Consider the following 19895-nt stretch of genomic DNA (forward strand, 5'->3'; position numbering starts at 1 on the left):
GGAGGTCTTTATGAGGCTTTCTTAGTTCTATGTAATGAAAGTACATGCCTGTGATCCCAGCACTTGGCAGATGGCGGCAGAGGAGGCCTAAATCTGAGGCTGTCATTAGGTAAACAGTGAGACGCAACAGCCATATACTCACACAAACACAATTTCTAACACACACACACACACACACACTTGCATGCACACACACACACACACACACACACACACACTTCCAAAGTTCCGTGGATATACAGACAAGAATTAAGTAAGTAAATGGTATTTGTTTTATTATATAAGTTGCTTTTTAAAAATCAACATGGACTATTTTTAAGAAAAAGCTATGATGTATTCATACATATAATAAGATTTTTCTTCTTGAAAATTAATTTCCTAAAAATATTAAGTGATTCAAAATATAAATTTGGGTTGTCAAAATGTAATTTTTTATATGCAGCACATTCTATAAATCTTTAGAGTCTAACACAAATATGAGACCATAAAGTATCTTTCTACAGAATAAATGACTCATATTTCCTCAAAGCTACACATTTCTTTGAGAATAAATTGCATTCACAATGTTGCATTATTATATTTATTTTAGGACTACAGGCTAAATCCATTAAACACGTAATGATACTTTCTTTTCCTCCTCCTAGGTGTAGAGGAAAATACTTATTCTCACTACTAATTCAAGTCATTAGAAGTATTGTTAATTTACTTCTGACTCACATCTTTTCATCACTAATCTACACTGATTTTCTGTCTGGAACACTGAAACCACACATTTTTAATGTTTTTGCTGCAGTAAGTTTTCTTCTGGATACTTATTTCTCCTAAAAAAAAATCAGACAAAAACAGCAAAGCATTTACTTGAACACAGATTAATAACCTCCTAAAATAACCTCAAGGAACGCAAACATTTTTAGGGGGCAACATTATTCCAGCTAGAAAAATCATGCGACTTGAAAAATGGACCTCAGAAGTACTCATCAGCAGTGGCTGGTTATGATCTACATGGAGACCTGTGCTCTATGAATATTGAAAACTAAAACTCCATGGCTGATTAACAGTCATTATTAGATTCCAGAAATTTAGAAGAATTTTTTTCTCTTCACATTCCATTATGCATATGGCTTTGCTTTTACAGATTTTTAAGGTTTTTTATACATTTTTCAAACTTCCATATTTGAATGCTTTGCAATGGGCATCTTGGTTTTTTCACTTAGTGGTCGAATAAGGCATGGCTCAAATGAGCTCCTTTTCTTTATCATGCTCCACAGGAAAGTACAGCTAGAGAAGTTAAAATAGACTGAAAAATCATGATGTCTACAAGTCTGGACTTGGCTATCAGGAGCCCTAGGCCAACAGCCTCCCTCTACTGTTCTCTACTTAAATATCCTTTGTGAAATGTGTATAAGCTTACTATGAGATTGTAAGTTTGAACAGGAACATATCCAAGTGAACAGGTATAAAAACTGACTCATACATATCATTGTGATTTTAGCATATTTCTCCCTTTTCTATGTTTTATCATATTTGACTACTGAATTTAAAACTATTTTATATTTAATTCTAGTTAAGGGTCTTAGAATATCAAGAAGGCAGAAAGGAAGAAGGAATGAAGGGAGGGAGAGAGGGAGGCAGGGAGAAAGGGCAAAGAGTGAGAGTGGAAAGAAGCAGGGAAAGAGAGGGAGAGAGAAGAAGGATCCATGGGGAAATAATCTTGAGTGGCAGAGTAACATTGTCTTGGACAGTGCCAAGGAATTTGCAGGCCCTTAGTAAAGAGGAGCCTGCATGCTCCTGATTTATTTTAGACAGACTAAAATAGTGCATCTTATTTATATTTTTCTTATTAACTAATAAGCACCAGATGTCCAACAGTGAATTCTGCTTGCCAGGGTCTTTTGTTCAAATGAAGATGCATTACAAAAGTCCACGTCCAACATAAAGTAATGCTTTCATCAGAGCCATTTAAATACATTTACTTACAAATTATTTCACCTGAGTTAATTTGGTCACTTCCTCAGGACTTCCTAATGTCTAGAATTTCACATTAGATATTATTTCTATGGTTTCTGGACTCATTTTGAATTGAAATCATCTATTTCATTTTCCTTGAACATACTATAGTCCTCAAATATACATACTAGAGACCCTCAAAATAAGCTAATGATTCCTTTTTTAATTGGCTCTTTTGAATTAATTTTCTTCTTGTTTATGCCTTTGAACAGGAAAATTGTTGAAGGAAACAAAACGATTATCAGCACTCTCTCCATTTTGATATTACTCTGCTCAGTATTTCAGAGAATGCCCACAGGCTTTTGTGGACAGGGGTTTTTGATTAAAGAGAATAGAATGTCTTCTCTGTAATCTGAAACTTTTCTCAGAAAACAAATATGCAGTACTTTATCCTTATGTCTATTTTAGTTCATCTGCTTTTTGGGCTAGTAAAATTAGACCCAATGATAATGAAACCTTATTTAGTAATACTTTTAAAAATAGTATTTAACACTTAAAACTTCAATAGCAGTAGAATACTTTATAAAGAAAAAAGTATTTTATTTTAAGGAAAAGAATGAACCTAAAAATAAAGATTTATAATGTTTCAAGTGAAAAATCTTTTCATATGATATTCATGATAATCATAGGTTATTCTAAGTTATAAAGTAGAATGATTATCATGAATATTGTTATTTTAGTATACTATCTTCTTCCTAATTCTTATGAAATTTTGGTAAAAAACATTTAATTATTTTTATTCAAATATGTGATATATGTTCATATAAAAAGTATTTTTATTATATATTTGTAATATGTAAATATAGACTAGCTAGGTGGAACATGACATATGAACTATATTATATGAACATGCTAAATATTTTCACATATGTAATGTGTAATTTATTAAGACAAATACGTGGAAAAACAATTGTAGAACATCCCCAGCCAATCTCCCAAAAATGAAATGAAAATGAGTAATTCGCATATGTAACTTCATTAAAGATAAGAAACAGATTTGACAAAAATGGCAACTTTCCACCTAGCACTATGAGAGCATTTGGGTTTCATGTCTAGCAGGAGTGCAGTGTACTTACTGGCTAGAAGAAAATTCAGCATAAGAATTTGGCATGTATAACTGTAAACTATATAGTATGAATCTTAAAAACACATATAAATTTTATATATAGATGTTCCTCCTAAGGAGTAACTCAAAAATGAAGACAAGAATTTTTTATGGAGAGTACTTTGGACATTTACAATAGGAAAACATGGAAATAACATAAGGCAAAGCTTTAAGGTGAAGGTTTAAATAAACAATGGAATGCACATGTTAATTTCAAAACTACTGATGTAATGTCCAATTATAAATCATGCTATTCGTTAAACAATTTGCCCTTTTCAGTTATGCTTGATTTGCTTATGTATAAAAGAAATATTCAAAGTATCCATAATAGCTGTTAGTAATGAAAATATGAAAGAATTTGCCTATTTTAATATTATTTTGCAAAAATACAAAATAGAAAACACGGAAATCACAAAGGTGACATATTTAGAGGAGAAGGAAATAAACTTCATTGTCAATATCTGAGTCTTGGTTGAGTGTAGCCCGTACCTAACTGTCAGTTGCAACCTCCAATCACACATTTTTCTTTCTCTATCCCTCATGGAATAGAATTTCTGTCATTTAAGATTCTATTGAAGATTCTTTCAATTGTAATTCCCTTTTTCATCTTTGAACAAACTGAATTTCTTCATTCCACTTTTATGGCATGCTCTTACTTTTTTCTGATTCTACTTTTGGGCTTTCAGTCATTGAAATTATACAGAAATAGATACCTAGGAAAGAAATTATTGGCAGAACTGAGTGATACAACAGAACCCCCAAATCGCAGTGCAGTGTGGGTTCTGAGAAATGGCGAACTGTTAGTGGAGATGGAAAGAGCGGAAAGAAAATAATGTTTGAGTGTTGGAGAGGAAGGGCTTAGGATGATTCTTCAGAATAATGGCCATGACAAGAACTTGAAATAACTGAAAATCAGATGAAATACCTAGGGACTTGTTGATCAGATCAAGGGGACTATCATGCAAACAGTTGTCAGAGCTATTTGCCATGTTTTAGTTGAATGTAACATGATATTGTAAGAGAGAAATAAGCTATAGAATTAATTGTCAAACAGAATTTTCACATTATGTTTATATCCTAGAATCTGCTGAGCTAGAATACAGAGATTTAACATCTGCAGCTGACAGATGATTCTCAAAGGAAGACACTGTCTCCAGGAAACTACCAAATTCAGAGTACTACCCATAAGAAAGATCAAGTCAGAGTGCAGCAGGAAGACACACTGTTATACAAAACTTCAGCCCACAGAACCAGACAAAAGTTTTAACAGTTTATGAGATTATAATTTTATGCATAGAAAAGTGACAATTATTTTGATTTAAAGCAATTTATAATAATGGGAGTAGAAATAGTTTAATCAGAACTTTGTTTTAAATTTCCTTCTAGACTATTGCTATATTATATAATTCATTATCATTTTCAGGTTATAATATGAGAAAAGTGTTGGGGCTTGGAGAGAGATGGATCAGTGGTTAACAGCACTAGATGCTCTTGCAGAAGGCCTGGGTTTGGTTCCCAGCACCAACATGACAGCTAAAATCCGACCATAACTCCAGTTCCAGAGAATCTCTTCAGACCTCAATGTGCATTTCAGGATATGGGTGCACATACATACATGCAGGCAATACATTCGTACATATAAAATAAAAGTAATAAATAAAATATTAGAAAAGAGACATGTTATAACTAATATGTATCAGATGCCTTTAAAACAGTAAGCATTGTGATAAGGATGTTTTATTAAATACCTTACTTATTACTTGGGTCTATCTTCTTAGTTTTTAAAGTTTTAAAACATTTTAATCAACATTTTGATTTTTTCATCCTAAGTACTTCATCAGAAACAGATGTGATATTTATTTAATTATATACTCAGAGCAACTTTATTTATAAGAATAATATCATGAAATGGGTAACAAAGTCAATTGAAAGAGAAAAGATGTCAGAAAACTTTCATTAATAGCTGATTATACACAAACTAAAGCATTATGAAATAATACATTATTACTTCCATTTTCAAGAAAATATTGCATATAAATGGGATAAAGTTGTAAAAACCAGAGGGAAGAGCATTAGTTCAAAAACCTACTGAAAATTGCATAGACAATACCTCTACATGAGTCCATGTGTATAGCTGAAGGCTATATAACAGAGAATAGTGCCAGACAGGAGAAACCTCTCTTCAAGTTGATTGCCAGGAAAATCCAAGAGACTCCCAAAGTTACATTGGCCATTGCCACAGCCCTTGATTACCTCCCAGAACTTGAAGGTAAGACCCTATTCCTGAAGACAAGAGATAGTTCAGACACATGGGTTGGAGCAAGAGAGCTGGAACTGACCAGGAAGCCACCTCCCTGAAGGCTAGTTTTCATTGATTTGGAGAACACTATGCAAACTGCTAAGGAAGAACATCAATTGAAGGTCCAACCCCAGCTTTAAATCCTAATAACCATAACAATAACAGAAAGCTATATTGGGGCAGTAGTGGCACCTTTATCTTGGGGGTAATCAACAGCTATCTAATTGCCCCTAAAGCCAACTCAGTGGGAGGAAACTCATGTGTGGTACTGTAAGCATGTAGCCAAATACATATGGCTGGAGAGGTCATAGATCTTAGAGAAAACCCCAAGGCTGTCACATCCCTAGGCAAATGTAATTTCTTACTATATGCTAAATATGGATCCTTATATTTACAGACAAGTATGCCAGTCACAACCCATCAAAGAAGCTTCTTTTGCAACTGATGGAGACTATTACAGTATTCCACAACTGGTCACACACAGAGATTAAGTGTCTGTGAAATGCCCAACCCTAAGTGGCACATCTGCAATAGAACTGCTACACCTAAGACTCAAGGGCTAGTGGAACAAGGGGTATAGAGAATATTAATACATCTCTCAACTCTCATCAATGAAGCTCCTTCATGCAACAGAGGGCAATGAACCAAGGGCTTGGGGACCATTTAGGAAGAGGAGGGCAGAAAGATTTTAAGAGCTAGGGGAGGAGGTACAGGACCATATGGAAATAGAGTCTTACAGGCTCCTGGGATCTTGCCCATATGAATTTACAGCAAAGGTGAAAGCATGCACAAGAGCCGCAAAAACTCAAGTGGACCACTACCTAGCATAGAACTGTGGAAATGGGCAGCAGGCCCCAACCTTAGCAAAGAACTAATGGGCAGCTGACTACTATTGAGTGAGGAAGAGTTGATCTTTTTAAAGAAGTGAATCTAGATAGGCTGACTAGACCCCTTTGGGTGAACTTGCATTGAGGGACATTTTGGGGAGCCCAACTTGACTCAATAGGCCTTAACATAAATGACAGAATGCATAAAATCCAGTGCAGGGGCTACCTGAAGGTGTCGGTGAGGAAGGGGGTATAAAGAGAATTAAGATGTGTATGAAATGCATGAAAATTCAATAAAAAGTATATGTAAGAAAGAGATAACTACACATAACATAGGTATGAAAAGTTTCACAAAAGCATTACTAAAATGTTTCAAAGGATTAAGATTTTTCATCTTTGGGTTGTTTTATGGGTTCTAAGATAGGGTCTTATGCATTTCAGGTTACTCAAACTCATGATTGTCTTGCTCCAGACTCTCAAATTCTGGGATTACGGGGCTTTACCAAGTTTCTAAGACTTAAAATAGTGCATTTTAGTCATAAATTAAGCCTTGTTTATAATACAATATTGACCAATTAAATTAATTAAACTCAATAAACTGCAGTACTTTCCTTCTAAGTAAAAAAAAAAAGTCATATAGTCATATAAAGCCACAAACAACTTGGAAGTTCCAAGATTTCATATTTAACATTGACTTGAAATGACCTACTCCTCCTCCCTGGATGTCCTCCTTACATTTCATCAAACTATGCAGGCAATTGGGAGTGAGGGCTTGGGGAGAGAGGAGTAATAGAATTAAGGATGTATTAAAATCCATATGAAAACCTACTACTTCCTAAGCTTCCTAAAAATATGTTTCATTTTTCAAAAGTAAGAAATAACAAAGTTTGAATGGAAGGCATTCTGAATGAATGGATCACTCTGTTCCCAGAAGCCATGGGTTATTAAACATAAATCTCAGTGGCAGGTATAAGATTCTGTTTTATAAGTTGTTGGTCAGGGAGGTGCTAGGGGCATTAAATAAATACAGGCTATTGCAATTGCTTTTGATTTTCCAACAGAACTTAATGACAAGACCATATTTAGGAAGACACCACTCACTTGGGCAACAAGAAAGAGAGAAATCAACCTGCAACTGAGCTGGAAGTTCCCTCCCTTCCAGCTGGCATTCACAGTAAAGCAAGGTTCTATACAGGCTTCTGGGGAAGAAAAGCCATCAATAGTATTACCCAGCTATGGATTTGGCATGTTGCAATACTGACCTGCCAGGCAAGATGAAGCCACTGGTGCAATAATGGCATGACTTTATAAGAGTAACCAATGCCTTTTGATTGAATTTGAGTCCACTCCACATGAGAGAGCTCATACCTAATCAAATGCCGTTGGCTGAGGATGGGCCCTCTGGGTGAGACTACTAAAGTGGTTTTGCTACATGGATATTTGTCGAAATGCCTTCTAATTATTTATGCTTTTACTCATAGACTAGTATTACTTACAGCTTTGGTCAGAAAAGTTTCTGTTTTCAAAGGGCAGTAGTTAATGTAGAGTCATAACTAGTTAAATACAGAGAATAAGTGACTGTTAAGTACTCAGCCTTAAAAGGGACATTCATAATACTCACTCTAGGTCCAGAAAACATGGAAGAGGGAGCAAAAGAATGTAAAAGATGGAGGATGTGAAGAAGTATCAAGAAACTCTGCCTTCTGCAAATGACATGGTCATAACATTCAGGAACTCACAGATTCTGCAGTTACCCACACAAGACCTGAATAGTGTTGGGTCTACCAGCAATCTATCATGGATGAGGGAGCTCAGGATGTGCTATTTCTTCTTGAGTAAGTATTGGCAATTAATGGGTTGCTTTGAAGGAGCCTTTTTCCTCCATGATGGCATGTCATCATGGATACATTGTCTAAACTCAGTAAACAATCCCTATCCGAGCTAATGCAAGTATCCCTAATTAATCACAGTTGGTCATCAAAAAATAAAATAAAATGTAGACATTAAAGTTGGAGGGAGACTAGATGGAAAGAAGTTCAGCAAAAGAGGGATGTAAACATAGAGAGTAATGGGGGGTGAATCTGATCCAAATGTATTGTGTTCATGTATCATGTTGCCAAAATAATATGCAAGAAAAAGAGAGCGATAGGCAATACTATCATAGTTTACACATGGATAATGCATGCACATCAAGAGAACACATTGTACAAGATTTAGATCACTACCTAGACATGCAGGTAACATGTAAAAATCTCAGAACATGCCCGAGAGTAAACTGTAGACCACTCACTCCTCCTTATTCAAGCACTGAAACCCTACGCTCCATGCACTACTACTACATCGCTTGCCTAGTTCCAATAAACTGCACCAGTGTTCTGGAGGAACAGGCCACAGAAGTGCACCTTTTTGAGAAGGGCTTCATTAACCCTGAGAAACCCAGTGGTTCCTGTTGAATGAGGCAGATCCTCAGCTGTATTAACATACATGCTATAACCACAAACTGGCTTTAACATTTAAAATAAATTTCCATACATTTTTCCTTTGTCAAAAATAGAATAGAAAAAAAATAATGAAACTGTAAAAAGAGATCTACACCAATGAAGAGCGATAGCTGAGATCTGAAGCAAGTACAAAAGTCAAAAAAGAAAAAAAAAAAAAGCCTGTTATGGTTCCCATAGCAACTGCAACACAGTCGAATTTGACTTTTATGTTAAATAAGTTTAACTTGAATAGAATGCAAAATACTTCCTCTGAGCAAAAATGTGAATTACTGGGAATATATAGACAATGGTCCATGATATTCTAGATTGCAACTTTTTAACATATTAAATCTTATATATATATTAGATTTTTCATGTTAATCGTGTATGTTTGTTTGCAATGATTTGAAGCTATGTTTAATCAATTTATTAGCTATGGTTATTTTAAATGAGAAAAAGAATCATTATATTTTTAAATTCAGGGGCCACAATATTTTAATTTAGAATGTAGGATCATGGTTCTGCTTGTAATTACAGCAGAAAATTTTCCAAAACTACAATTAGTACAATCTGATTACATCCACTGTGAAGCTTGTTAAACATGTTCTTGATGAAATTTTAAAGTATGAAAATATTCACAGAACTTAAGATTATGTTACCTTAAAAGAAAATATACATATCATTTCTAAGACCTTTGTAGCTTGTACATTGTTCTCCATTTCAGTAAGGTAGATAAATGCAGGAAAGATACTTACTCCTGTTATATAACGAGGTCTATATTGAATAGTTCCGAATAAACCAAGGATGACGATGATGATATGTACAAAATTTGCCAGGATAGGTGCCCACTGATATCCAAGGAAATCAAATATTTGCCTCTCCAGCACACAAACCTAGAAGATCAAACAGGATTCACAGATCAGCACATGTGAGAGACATCACACAGTCAAGATGAAAGGATCACTTTATCATCATAATTAGCTATTATAGCTTTGTTATAGTATCTGACACTTGTCTGTGAGAGTGGCATTTTCAGGCATATTGAAAAGCAAGACTACATGAGTATCCACAGACAGCCACCTGCCTTTCAGGGCTGATTTTTTTTTTTTTTTTTTTTTTTTTTTTAGGTATCAAGCACTAGTCACTGGATGTCATCTGCAGAGTCACAGGAAAATTATATTGTCATGTGCACTGTCAATCACTTGAGGCCATCAACCAGCAAGTTAGGCAACTCCACATGAAGGGCTTGTTAAGATTTCTTTAAATGTCACTCTGTAACAGCAAAGGGCATTTGCTACTGAGAAATAAAAAGAAACTTGTAGTCGGAGACCCTGGATTCTGGATGCAGATCTGCAATCAAGTCACCTACAAGAGTCATTTTTCTTCTCTGGGTGTCTTCTTTTTTATGGTAAAATGTAGAACTCCAAGATGCTGAAAGGTCCTTCCAGCACAAACAGTGTTGAGGTATAAATTATGAATGACTTTTATCATACCACAATGTAAAAGAAGAGCCAGAACCATAAATTAGATAATAGAAAAAAACAAAATGCCATCACTGTTTTAAAAGCAAGACACAAGATGTTTTAAATTACACTTTCATCTATGCTTTCAAAAATATAATTAGGAAATCTCAAAAATTTTAAACATTAAGAAGATAAAAACAAAAGAACCAAACCAAATAGTAACAGCAACAAATGGTCAGTAATTCTTTTTTAAAATATTTATTATTTTTATTTTATGTGTATGAGTGTATTGCCTGCATGTAGGTAAGTGCACCTGTGTCATGCAATGCCCGTGGAAGACAGAAGAGGCTGTTGGATCCCCTGGAACTGGAGTCACCACAATTGTTAGCTGCCATATAGGTGCTGGGATTCGAACCTGGATCTTCTGCGAGAACAGTCAGTGTTCTTAGTCTCTGAGCCATCTCTCCAGCCCCCGGTCATTAATTCTTAAATATACTTTTTACTGGAAAGTGAAATACAGATTGCTGGCAAATTTTCCATGAGATGTAATTAAACAAGTTGCCTGTTGCCTTTATTCTTCTTCCCTGTGCTCAGAAGGAATGATGATGGATTGTTGATACACAGAAAAATATTGCAAAAGGTTTCACCATTATAAATTAAAATTCAATAAAAAGTCAGTGTGTTTTAAATGAAAATGGGATTTAAAAACATAGTTTACTAATATCACTATGCTTTAATGATATTGCTTTTCAGAAGGAAATACTGAGTCACAAAATAGGCAATGTGGTTTTTTTCTGACTTATAAATTTTATTTGTGAATATTGATTCCATCTTATTACCTTGGTATTGTACCAGATTTTAGTTTGGAAAAGTAAATAGAAATTCATATTACAGAAGAAATCACATAAAAATATTGTATTTAAAAATTAAACAAGGGCTGGAGAGATGACTCCGTAGTTCCTCCTCCAGGAGACCTGAATTCATGTCCAAGCACTCGGATCAGGCACCTCACAAACACTTGTAACTCCAGCTCCTGGGGGATTCAGTGTATTATCATTTTCAGGACTCTTCCCCCATCTCCTCTCAGATACACGCCACCTCCCTACCCTCACCTCACTTCATGTCCTCTATTTTTTTTAAGGCCTATCGAGTCTAATTTTGTAGAAGAGGGGGCAGAAAAATTGTAAGAACCAGACATGGTGGATGAATACATGAAACGGTTTTTATGGACACAGCAGGGCAGCTGTACTTATGAACACACAGCACTTCTGAGAGTATGCACAAGACCTGCGTAAGTCTAAGCCAGCCAAAAATTCCAGCATGAAGAGGCAAGGTGGGTAAGAAGCCCCAGCCCTGTCTATTCGTTACCACTGATGATTGAGAGCTGCTGGGAGAAGAGTCAGGTTTGTTATTTTTTAAGGGTGTGATGCCCAGTAGTTGATCAGGCTCCAGGGGATGGACCCAAGAACATTTAGGGGACACAAATCAGAGTTGTTAGGCCTTAAAAAAATAGAGTCAATGTGTCAGTTTTTAAAATGAACTGTTTCTATGATTATTGTTTATAGCATTAAGCAACTATTAATCTCAAATTTTTACTTTAAAAGATATGACTCTTGGGGCTGGAGAGATGGCTCAGTGGTTAAAAGCACTGACTACTCTTGTAGAGGAGCTGGATTTGGTTCCCAGCACCCACATGATTGCTAATAACTGTCTTTAACTCCAGTTCCAGGGAATCCGACACCCTCCTCTGATCTCTTTGGGCATTGCATAACACAGGTGCACTTATATACATGCAGGCAATATACTCATACACAAAAAGTAAAAAGTATTTTTAAATATATGATTCTTCATATGAATAAAGTAAAAGGCTTTGTCTTTTAAGTATATATTTTTATTGAATTTTTGTGCACTTAAAAATCTTAATCATATTTAGATTCCCTCCCTTATCTGTGCCTCCCCATAGCCCCCTCAACAGATTTCTTCCATTCTGTCATATATGTAAAGTCCTATCAAGTCAGGTTTGTGTTCCCAGATGTCCCTTAATATGAGTTCATCCACTGGAGCTGGGTCAGCCTTTCTAGTGTCAGTAAACTTAAAGAAGATGAACTCTCCCTCATCCAGCAGTGATCAGCTGCCGATAGTTCCTCCGTTAAGACTGGGGCCTATGCCCATTTCCCCAGTTCTATGCTGGGTTTTTGTTTGGTCCACTCAGAGTTCAGGGACCAAGGCTATGGGTTTTTGAAGACACAGGGCCTAACCTGACTATTGATAAAGCTTCTAGCATTCTGAGCAAGCAGCAACACCTTGGTTTTAAAATGACTCTATCTTAGGTTTAAATTGGCCAAGATAAGAATCTGGAAAAGTCTAGATTTTTTAAATTATTTATTTAATAACCACATAATTGGAAGAAGCATTTCATTACAACAGCATTGATATATTTAATAACATTTTCCAGAGCTAAGATGCATCCCTTTCAGAATTGGCTATAAATTTTTTGGGTTTACAGTTGAATTAATAGTTATGCAATATTGTACTCAGTATAAATCCTGTAAGACATAAAATAAATACATATGGGGCCAAGGAGGTGATTCAGTAGGTGAAAATGCTAATTACACAAGACTGATGATTGGAATTGGATTGTTAGAACTCATGGTGGAAGGAGAGAACTGACTCCCTAAAGCTGTCTTCTGACTTCTACAGTGTGCTGTGACACATTCACAGCTTCTCACACATACATACAGCTTTACGTGCACGCAAACACACAATAATAACACTAAATTTTAAAAACAAAAAAGGTACGTGTGGTGTAGTTTTAACACTTGGGTGGTCATTACTCCCATTTCAGTTCTTTAGCTGAGCAACACATTTTCTCACACGGAATTATAAAAGAAATGAAAATTTAAACACCTGTTTGCATAACACCACCATTTCCTGAAGCAAAGTGTACCCTGTCAATGGCTACAATGGGAGCAGTCCAGCCCAGGCAAAGCTTCACTGTACTCAGTACCTCTTTGCAGTAGTAGGAAAAGGAGGAAACGGAAAAAGAAAAGAAGATGAAGAGGAGGGAGAGGAGGAAGAGAAGGAGGAGGAGGAGGAAGAAGGAGAAGATCATATTGGTCTGAGGTTCTGCATATGTTAAATCCATCATATCACTAAAGTCTCAATGAGAAATGTATTCTGTAGGAATGATTTACAATATAGAGAGAATCTGGACTAATGGCTTTTACTCCATCTTGCACCAAAAAGCTACTTTTAATAATGCGAACAAGCTCACTGAACCATGTGCTCTTATGATCTGGGCACTTGACTTTGATCACTGGGACCTCACTTTGCACACCACCCAAGATAGTGAATGAATGTGAGTGTGCTTGAATTAGCACATCAGCACACTGTATGCAGCAAATTCATATTCATTTCCTCATTGGAAGCAGCGAGAACCGGGAAAGATGCTCGACATTGAGTGTATGGGTTATTTTAAGTGTAGGATTAAAGGCAAGATTCTTTAATAAAATAAGGGTTGATCCAATATTTCAGTTCCCCAGTTGATGCTGGAGAAACTGTTGGAATAAAAGTTTGGCTGGGGAGCATAGTTCCATGAGAAATCTGAAGTAGCAAACTCTCAGAGGCCGGACCCACTCTTAAAACTAATACTAAGAGTCAAGCTGATTATTTATTCAGGTACAACTGTAATGTGGCTTAGAAATGCTGCAGTGTTTTGATTGGCTAATGTCCATAGACTGAACTAGAGCTTAATTATAACTTTCAGCTTTATAAACCTTGAACTGCTTTCCAGAAAACTAAGCAGTGTTGCATGTGCCTTGAATGACTCCATGAATAGTGGGAAAGACTAAGTAATTGTTCTGGCAGTACTAATGCTGATCAACTAGTTGAAAGCTCATTCCCACATCACCCTTCTTTCTCTTTTGCTTATGAATAAACAGTAAACAGTAATGTAAAACAACAGCAAGAAAAATCTGAACTCTATAAATTTTGAGTATCATAACTGTGAGGACACAGCTGGAGGAAAGCATAGAGTACATCAGTCAAGCAGTGGGAAATTTCTGAATAAATGGACCAATTATGGAAGAAAATCGCAGTGCCATCATTAATTATAAAAATACATAGATGATAATGTACAGTGCTAACTTTGCAAGGCTAAAATGAAAATTTAGCATAATTTCTTTATGACAGAACTAAATTTCTTACTTATGAAGTTGTGTAGACAGAATAACTTCATGAGTGCTTTTTTGTCTGTATCTCCTTGTCTCTTTGGTTTCATTGGTGCTATTGCACATCATAGATAGCTTTATCCCATAATTGCAATTTAAAGCTACTCTGAAAAATGGAAGATACTAATTGAGTCTCAGGGGAGGGAGGGCCAATTCCTAAGCATAGTTCAGGGTACCCAAAGATTTCCTTCCAACCGGAAGAGTAATAAATAGAAAAGGAAGGTGTTCCATAGGGGAACTAATACTTGTCAAAAGACTTACTCTGTCATGGGAATATATACTCTTCCAATGTCAGGAAGACAAATTCATTGTCTGATGTTGCAAATTGAGGAATCTAAGATGTGGCATGACTGATTTTACTGAGGTCACAAAAGTACTGTGTGGAGCCAGGTACAGTGCCTATAATCTCAGTTCTTGGGAAGTGGGGACCCGAAGAATCCGTGGGCTTGCTGGCTAGCCAGTCTAGCCAAATCAGCAAACTCTATATTCAAGGACACTGTTTCAAAAACTATGGTGGAGAGTGATTGAGGAAGACAGTCAACACTGACCTCACCCTCACAGATAAACATTCAGAGAGAGAGAGAGAGAGAGAATAAGTAGTATGTGGTATGTGGTGAAACAGGAAGTTAGGCCTTATGACTTGTCTCTTGTTTTACATGCCTACTTTGCCCATTTTCTCCATATCTGGTGTTAAAACAAACAAAGAAAAAAAAAAACACAAATTCCCTGGTTACATTATAGGCAGTATGATGGGAAAATAATCTATACTCTTTTACTACTTCAATTATTTATTTTAAAATAGTTTGGGGAAACTTTATGCAGTGACAATGAAGATTTGCCTAGGCTGGACTGTGACTTTTACAGCCACTGATGGGACAGACTCTACTATAGGAAATGGAAACTGCTGTTGGGAATTTCATTTCTCTTCCATATGTATGAAATTCTGACATTGTCTTATCTTTGGTCAAGGCAAAAATCATGATTTCCTTCGTTGGTTTTATTTTATTTATCCCTTTCAACTTACTCTCAGTGTTATTCTCGTTTTGCACATGGGACTCTTTTGAACGTGTGTACGTGATATTCAATTCACCCAATATATAAAGGCAGGGAGGGAACGGGCCTTGAAAAAGTATACTATGGTTTGTGCTTCTGTGTTGTTTTCATATAAAACAGCATCTATTATACATAACTTTCATAGTTATCTTTCTGTATGCTTACACTTTTGTTCTTTTGTGTATATTCTGTAAAGTAGTCCATTCTAAATGTGTAATTTATTGATTTGATTCCTTGGTACCAAAAATCATACTATCCCATTCATGACTACTTTACAGAGTTTTTATTTTTAAGAAATTTGGAATGATCTTTAATCATCACTGTGACTGATTACATTATCAGTCTTTCTCATGCCTTTGTCATTATGTTTTTATCCCTGATATAAATCTGCATTTGGATTGGAGAATTAGTAACACATGTTCAGTTTGTGTTAAATTTCAACAATAAAATTTAAGGAATGTTATTTGGCATTTTTTAAGTTATAAAGTATGCTAAAATGCAGTGTCCTTCCATTCTTTCTTTGACACTGTTATAAACGTTTTCCTGGCCTTGAAAGATGATTATTATACACATTTTTAGCAGACTTTGAAGAAGACATAGGCTCTAATTCTCTTTCCTCAAATACCTCTGTGGACACCTGGTATGCTGCTGTTGACTGCACAGCTCTTCAGGAAATCAGCAAAAATATTGCCACAGCCCTTGTTTGCCTCCCAGAACTTGAAGCTAAGATCCTATTGCTGCAGAGAAGTGACACTTCAGACACGGGACTTGGAGCAATTGAGCTGGTACTAACCTGGACGCCTCCTTCCTGAAGACTAGTGCTCATAATATCAGAAGATATTATGTAAGCTGCCAAGGGGGAAAACCAATCAATGATCCCATCCAGCTGTAAATCAGATGAATGACAGGCCCAGAAAATAGTCTCTATTTGTGCAGTAGTGGCACTTTTATCTTGGGGGCAATCAATAACTGTTCATTTGGCTTTAAGGCCCGCTCAGTAGGAAGGAATCCATGAAAGATACTGCAAACTTAGCCAAGAATACACAGTTGGAAAGATCATAGGAACTACTGAAGAACCTACATCTGTCACTTCCCTAGACCAATGTAATTTCTTGCCATATGCTAAATAGATATCTTTGTGTTCACAGGCAAGTGGAGCTCTCAGCAATCATCAAAGAAGCTTCTTTATGCAACAGTTGGAGACTATTACAAAGTTCCACAACAGGTCACAAGCATAGAACCACTGATGGGGAGCTGTGCACCCCTAGGTAATACATCTATAATGCAACCCCTATACTTAAGACTCAGGGAACATGGCAGAAAAGAGAGTGGGAAGATTATAAGAGTTATAGGGACAAGACACCCGCTGCTAGTTAATGCATTCTAGACATGATAGGGAAGCTATATCGTGAACTTATGGGAGCATAGTAAGATCTTTATAATGACAAACAAGTTGACATGCCAATATTATGGGAGAAATTTCAAAGGATCCCATTTAAATATGAAGAGCTATAGGCAATCAATGGATGTTGAGGAAGGGATAATCAGATTTCTCCAGGGACTAACTCCCTGAGAGATTATCTAATCCTGAATGGCCATTCCCAAACACATACATAGTCAAGGACCACTAAGTGGACTTCGTGCACTATACACGTATATACATTTATACATATATATGTGTGTGTACTGCATATTTATAAATGTATGTATGTATAACAATATTAATCAAAGAAGACAAGAAATTTTGAGAGTGTGGGGGACAGGGGATGAGTTGCTGGGAAACTGGGAGTGGGGAAAATGATGCAAATAGTGCTTATGTAATAAATCCTCAGAAAATGTACTTTAAAAAAGAGAGGTGCCAGGGTATAGGTACACAATTGTCATATATGTGGGCAAGGTGTCCTCATCATTTATTTGCATAAGTGGGACTGTAATGTGGTTATGGCATTTTATGTTGTATTTCTCAGTGAAGTGTTGTAAAGTTTTCCATAAAAGTTTCCTATATTCGTAAACCGAACACATTATACTTTATTAAGATATTCTATCCTAATTGACATTTTTTGTAAAAACTCCCATAGAAACACAAAACAGACTAACATAGACATACATTAATATTCCTATAAGCCAAATTGCCCCCAAAAGAGTATGTTCTTAGTTTGACTTTTTGTTTCTCATTGTCTTAATCTAAACTCCAATAAAATTATTAAGATTTTAGGAGTATTCTGGGTCTTTACAACACACCTGGAGTGCTGATATATTTACAGTATTTTATAAAGTATCATGGTAACACAAAGCTAAACAGTATGTAAATAGGATTGGTGATTTCCCTTCCTTTCAATCCTCTGTATTATTTCTAGTGGGAAAAAATAATGAGAATATACATGTCAGTTTTTAATGATATGAAGGAGTCGTACTATAGACAATATTTTTCACCTCAGTAAAGAGTCTGGTTAGTAGAGAAAAGGATGAAGATAGTCTTCAAAGAGCATATGCAGTGAATATGCAGTAAACCACAAACACAGGTGAGGGGAAAGTAGGGCACTTTATGCAGAGATTTTTAGTGACACTTGACTATCTGTAAACACTCGTGTGTGTGTGTGTGTGTGTGTGTGTGTGTGTGTAATGTGTCATGAGGAAAAAAATAACATAATCAGGTATTTGGGAACAATGGGTCACAAATAACATTTTTTAAAAATTAAATTGAATCATTTCTTCTTCCACGTAATTGTATTTTACTAAAAACAAAAAGTTGCCAACACCATTATCAAAGCCACAAGCACAACTCCATCTGCAAAACACCATCACAACTGCAGCTGGCCAAATTGCTCTGATTAAAATAGACATCAACAACACAAAACGATGGTCCAAAACTCATTTAAAAATTATGAGTTGATATTAGAATTCTAACTCATGATTTGATCACGGTAGTTCCCTAGTCTCTATGAATCTTATTCTCTTCATCTGTAAAATTTAGCATTGCAACCCACTACCCCTAAAATCTTCATGCATATTAACAAAGAATATAATATGTACACAGCACATGTATTAAAATGCATGGGTTGAATCTGATGATGGCTGTTATTATAAACTCATATTTCAACATGCATACAAATTCAGAGAGTGATATTTAAGTATGAGTATCACTTTGAATTTTTGCACCTGCTTGTACATTTCAGTTAGAAATGATGAAATGTTTCTTATTCTTTTTGTCATGAATACAAATTATTCCATGACAGATATCCCTCAAAAATCTAAATTACCTGGAAGGAGAATTTTAAGAAATATTTTCTTCCCCAATGTAACATCTCATGCACAAATCTGTTGTCGTAGCATGGCAAAAGAATAACAAAACCCAGGCATCAAACATTATCATTTCCTCTATCTCCATCTTATTTTCATTTCTTAAGGCCTCTCAAGTGTGATAAAATAAATATTCATTTCTAAAAGTCTGTTTCTATATAGTTAAACTCAATAAAAAGTTACTGGTGGGTAACAAGATTTAGCAGATGAAGTCACTGGCCAAAAAGTCTGCTGACTTAAGTTTAATCCCTGGAACTCATGTGATGGAAGAAGAGAACCAATTCCTGCAAGCTGCTCTATGACTTATACCTGCACACCATTGCACCTGCCACTCCCACCCCACACACGTGAGTATAAAATAAAGAAATGTAAAAAAAAATTAAGAGTAAGAATATTGTTTATATAAAAACCAGAAATTATTAGTGATTTAGGATAAATTCAAAGGAATTAAGGGGAAACAAGTATTTATGTTTCTTGCAGAAGTAAATTTTCTTGAGTTGTTTCATTGATATATGACATCTACATTACTAAAACAGAGTCATATTTTTCTGACGTTGAATTAATAGAATTATTTAGAGGTTCAAAAATTATCAAATACTTGGCTTTTTCCTACTTTTGGATAATAATTTTGTTTTCATATAATTCTAAATATGCCACTTCACATGCTAGTTGTTATGATAAAAAAATCATTTATTACTTCTCACAGCTGCTCATTTTGCACAGCAATTTATAACCATTTCATAGTCAACATTCAAAAGCTATCAAAAGAAAAGCTGATAAATAGCATATTATACTAGTTTAATAAAACCAGAAAGGCCTTATAAAAAGCAGCATAGTAAGTTAATGTAAGAGCATAAATAAAAACATCCCTTGCTATTGAATTGAACTTGCCAAATATAGGACTTCATTCTTTTTCTTTTTGTTCACAGGAAAATTTTCAACTGTGTTTGTGGTTGTCTGTATGTCATGTGCGTAGTGTGTGCATGTTTGTGGATGTGCATGATATGTGTTTTTTGTGTGTTTTTCTGTGTGTGCATATGAGTGATATAGGTATATGTGTGCACGTGTATATGTGTATTTGTGCATTTGTGTGAATGGGTATGTATTTTGTGAGCATGTGTGATGAGTATAT

General features: G+C 35.5%; 1 protein-coding gene across 2 annotated transcripts in view; it reads right to left on the bottom strand.

Annotated features, from left to right (window-relative positions):
- The window catches only part of Nkain2 (sodium/potassium transporting ATPase interacting 2), a 1147657-nt gene that overhangs the window by 610803 nt on the left and 516959 nt on the right, over positions 1–19895 (bottom strand). For both annotated transcript variants that reach the window (XR_607320.3, XM_008834260.3), the window contains exon 2: positions 9474–9611. Coding sequence is in view for 1 of the 2 variants with exons in the window: in XM_008834260.3 (XP_008832482.1) it covers positions 9474–9611 (138 nt within the window). In the remaining variant the exon portion in view is untranslated. The remainder of the gene's footprint in view (positions 1–9473; positions 9612–19895) is intronic.

This window comes from Nannospalax galili, unplaced genomic scaffold (genome assembly GCF_000622305.1).
Source record: "Nannospalax galili isolate Female #2095 unplaced genomic scaffold, S.galili_v1.0 scaffold597, whole genome shotgun sequence".
Taxonomy (NCBI): domain Eukaryota; kingdom Metazoa; phylum Chordata; class Mammalia; order Rodentia; family Spalacidae; genus Nannospalax; species Nannospalax galili.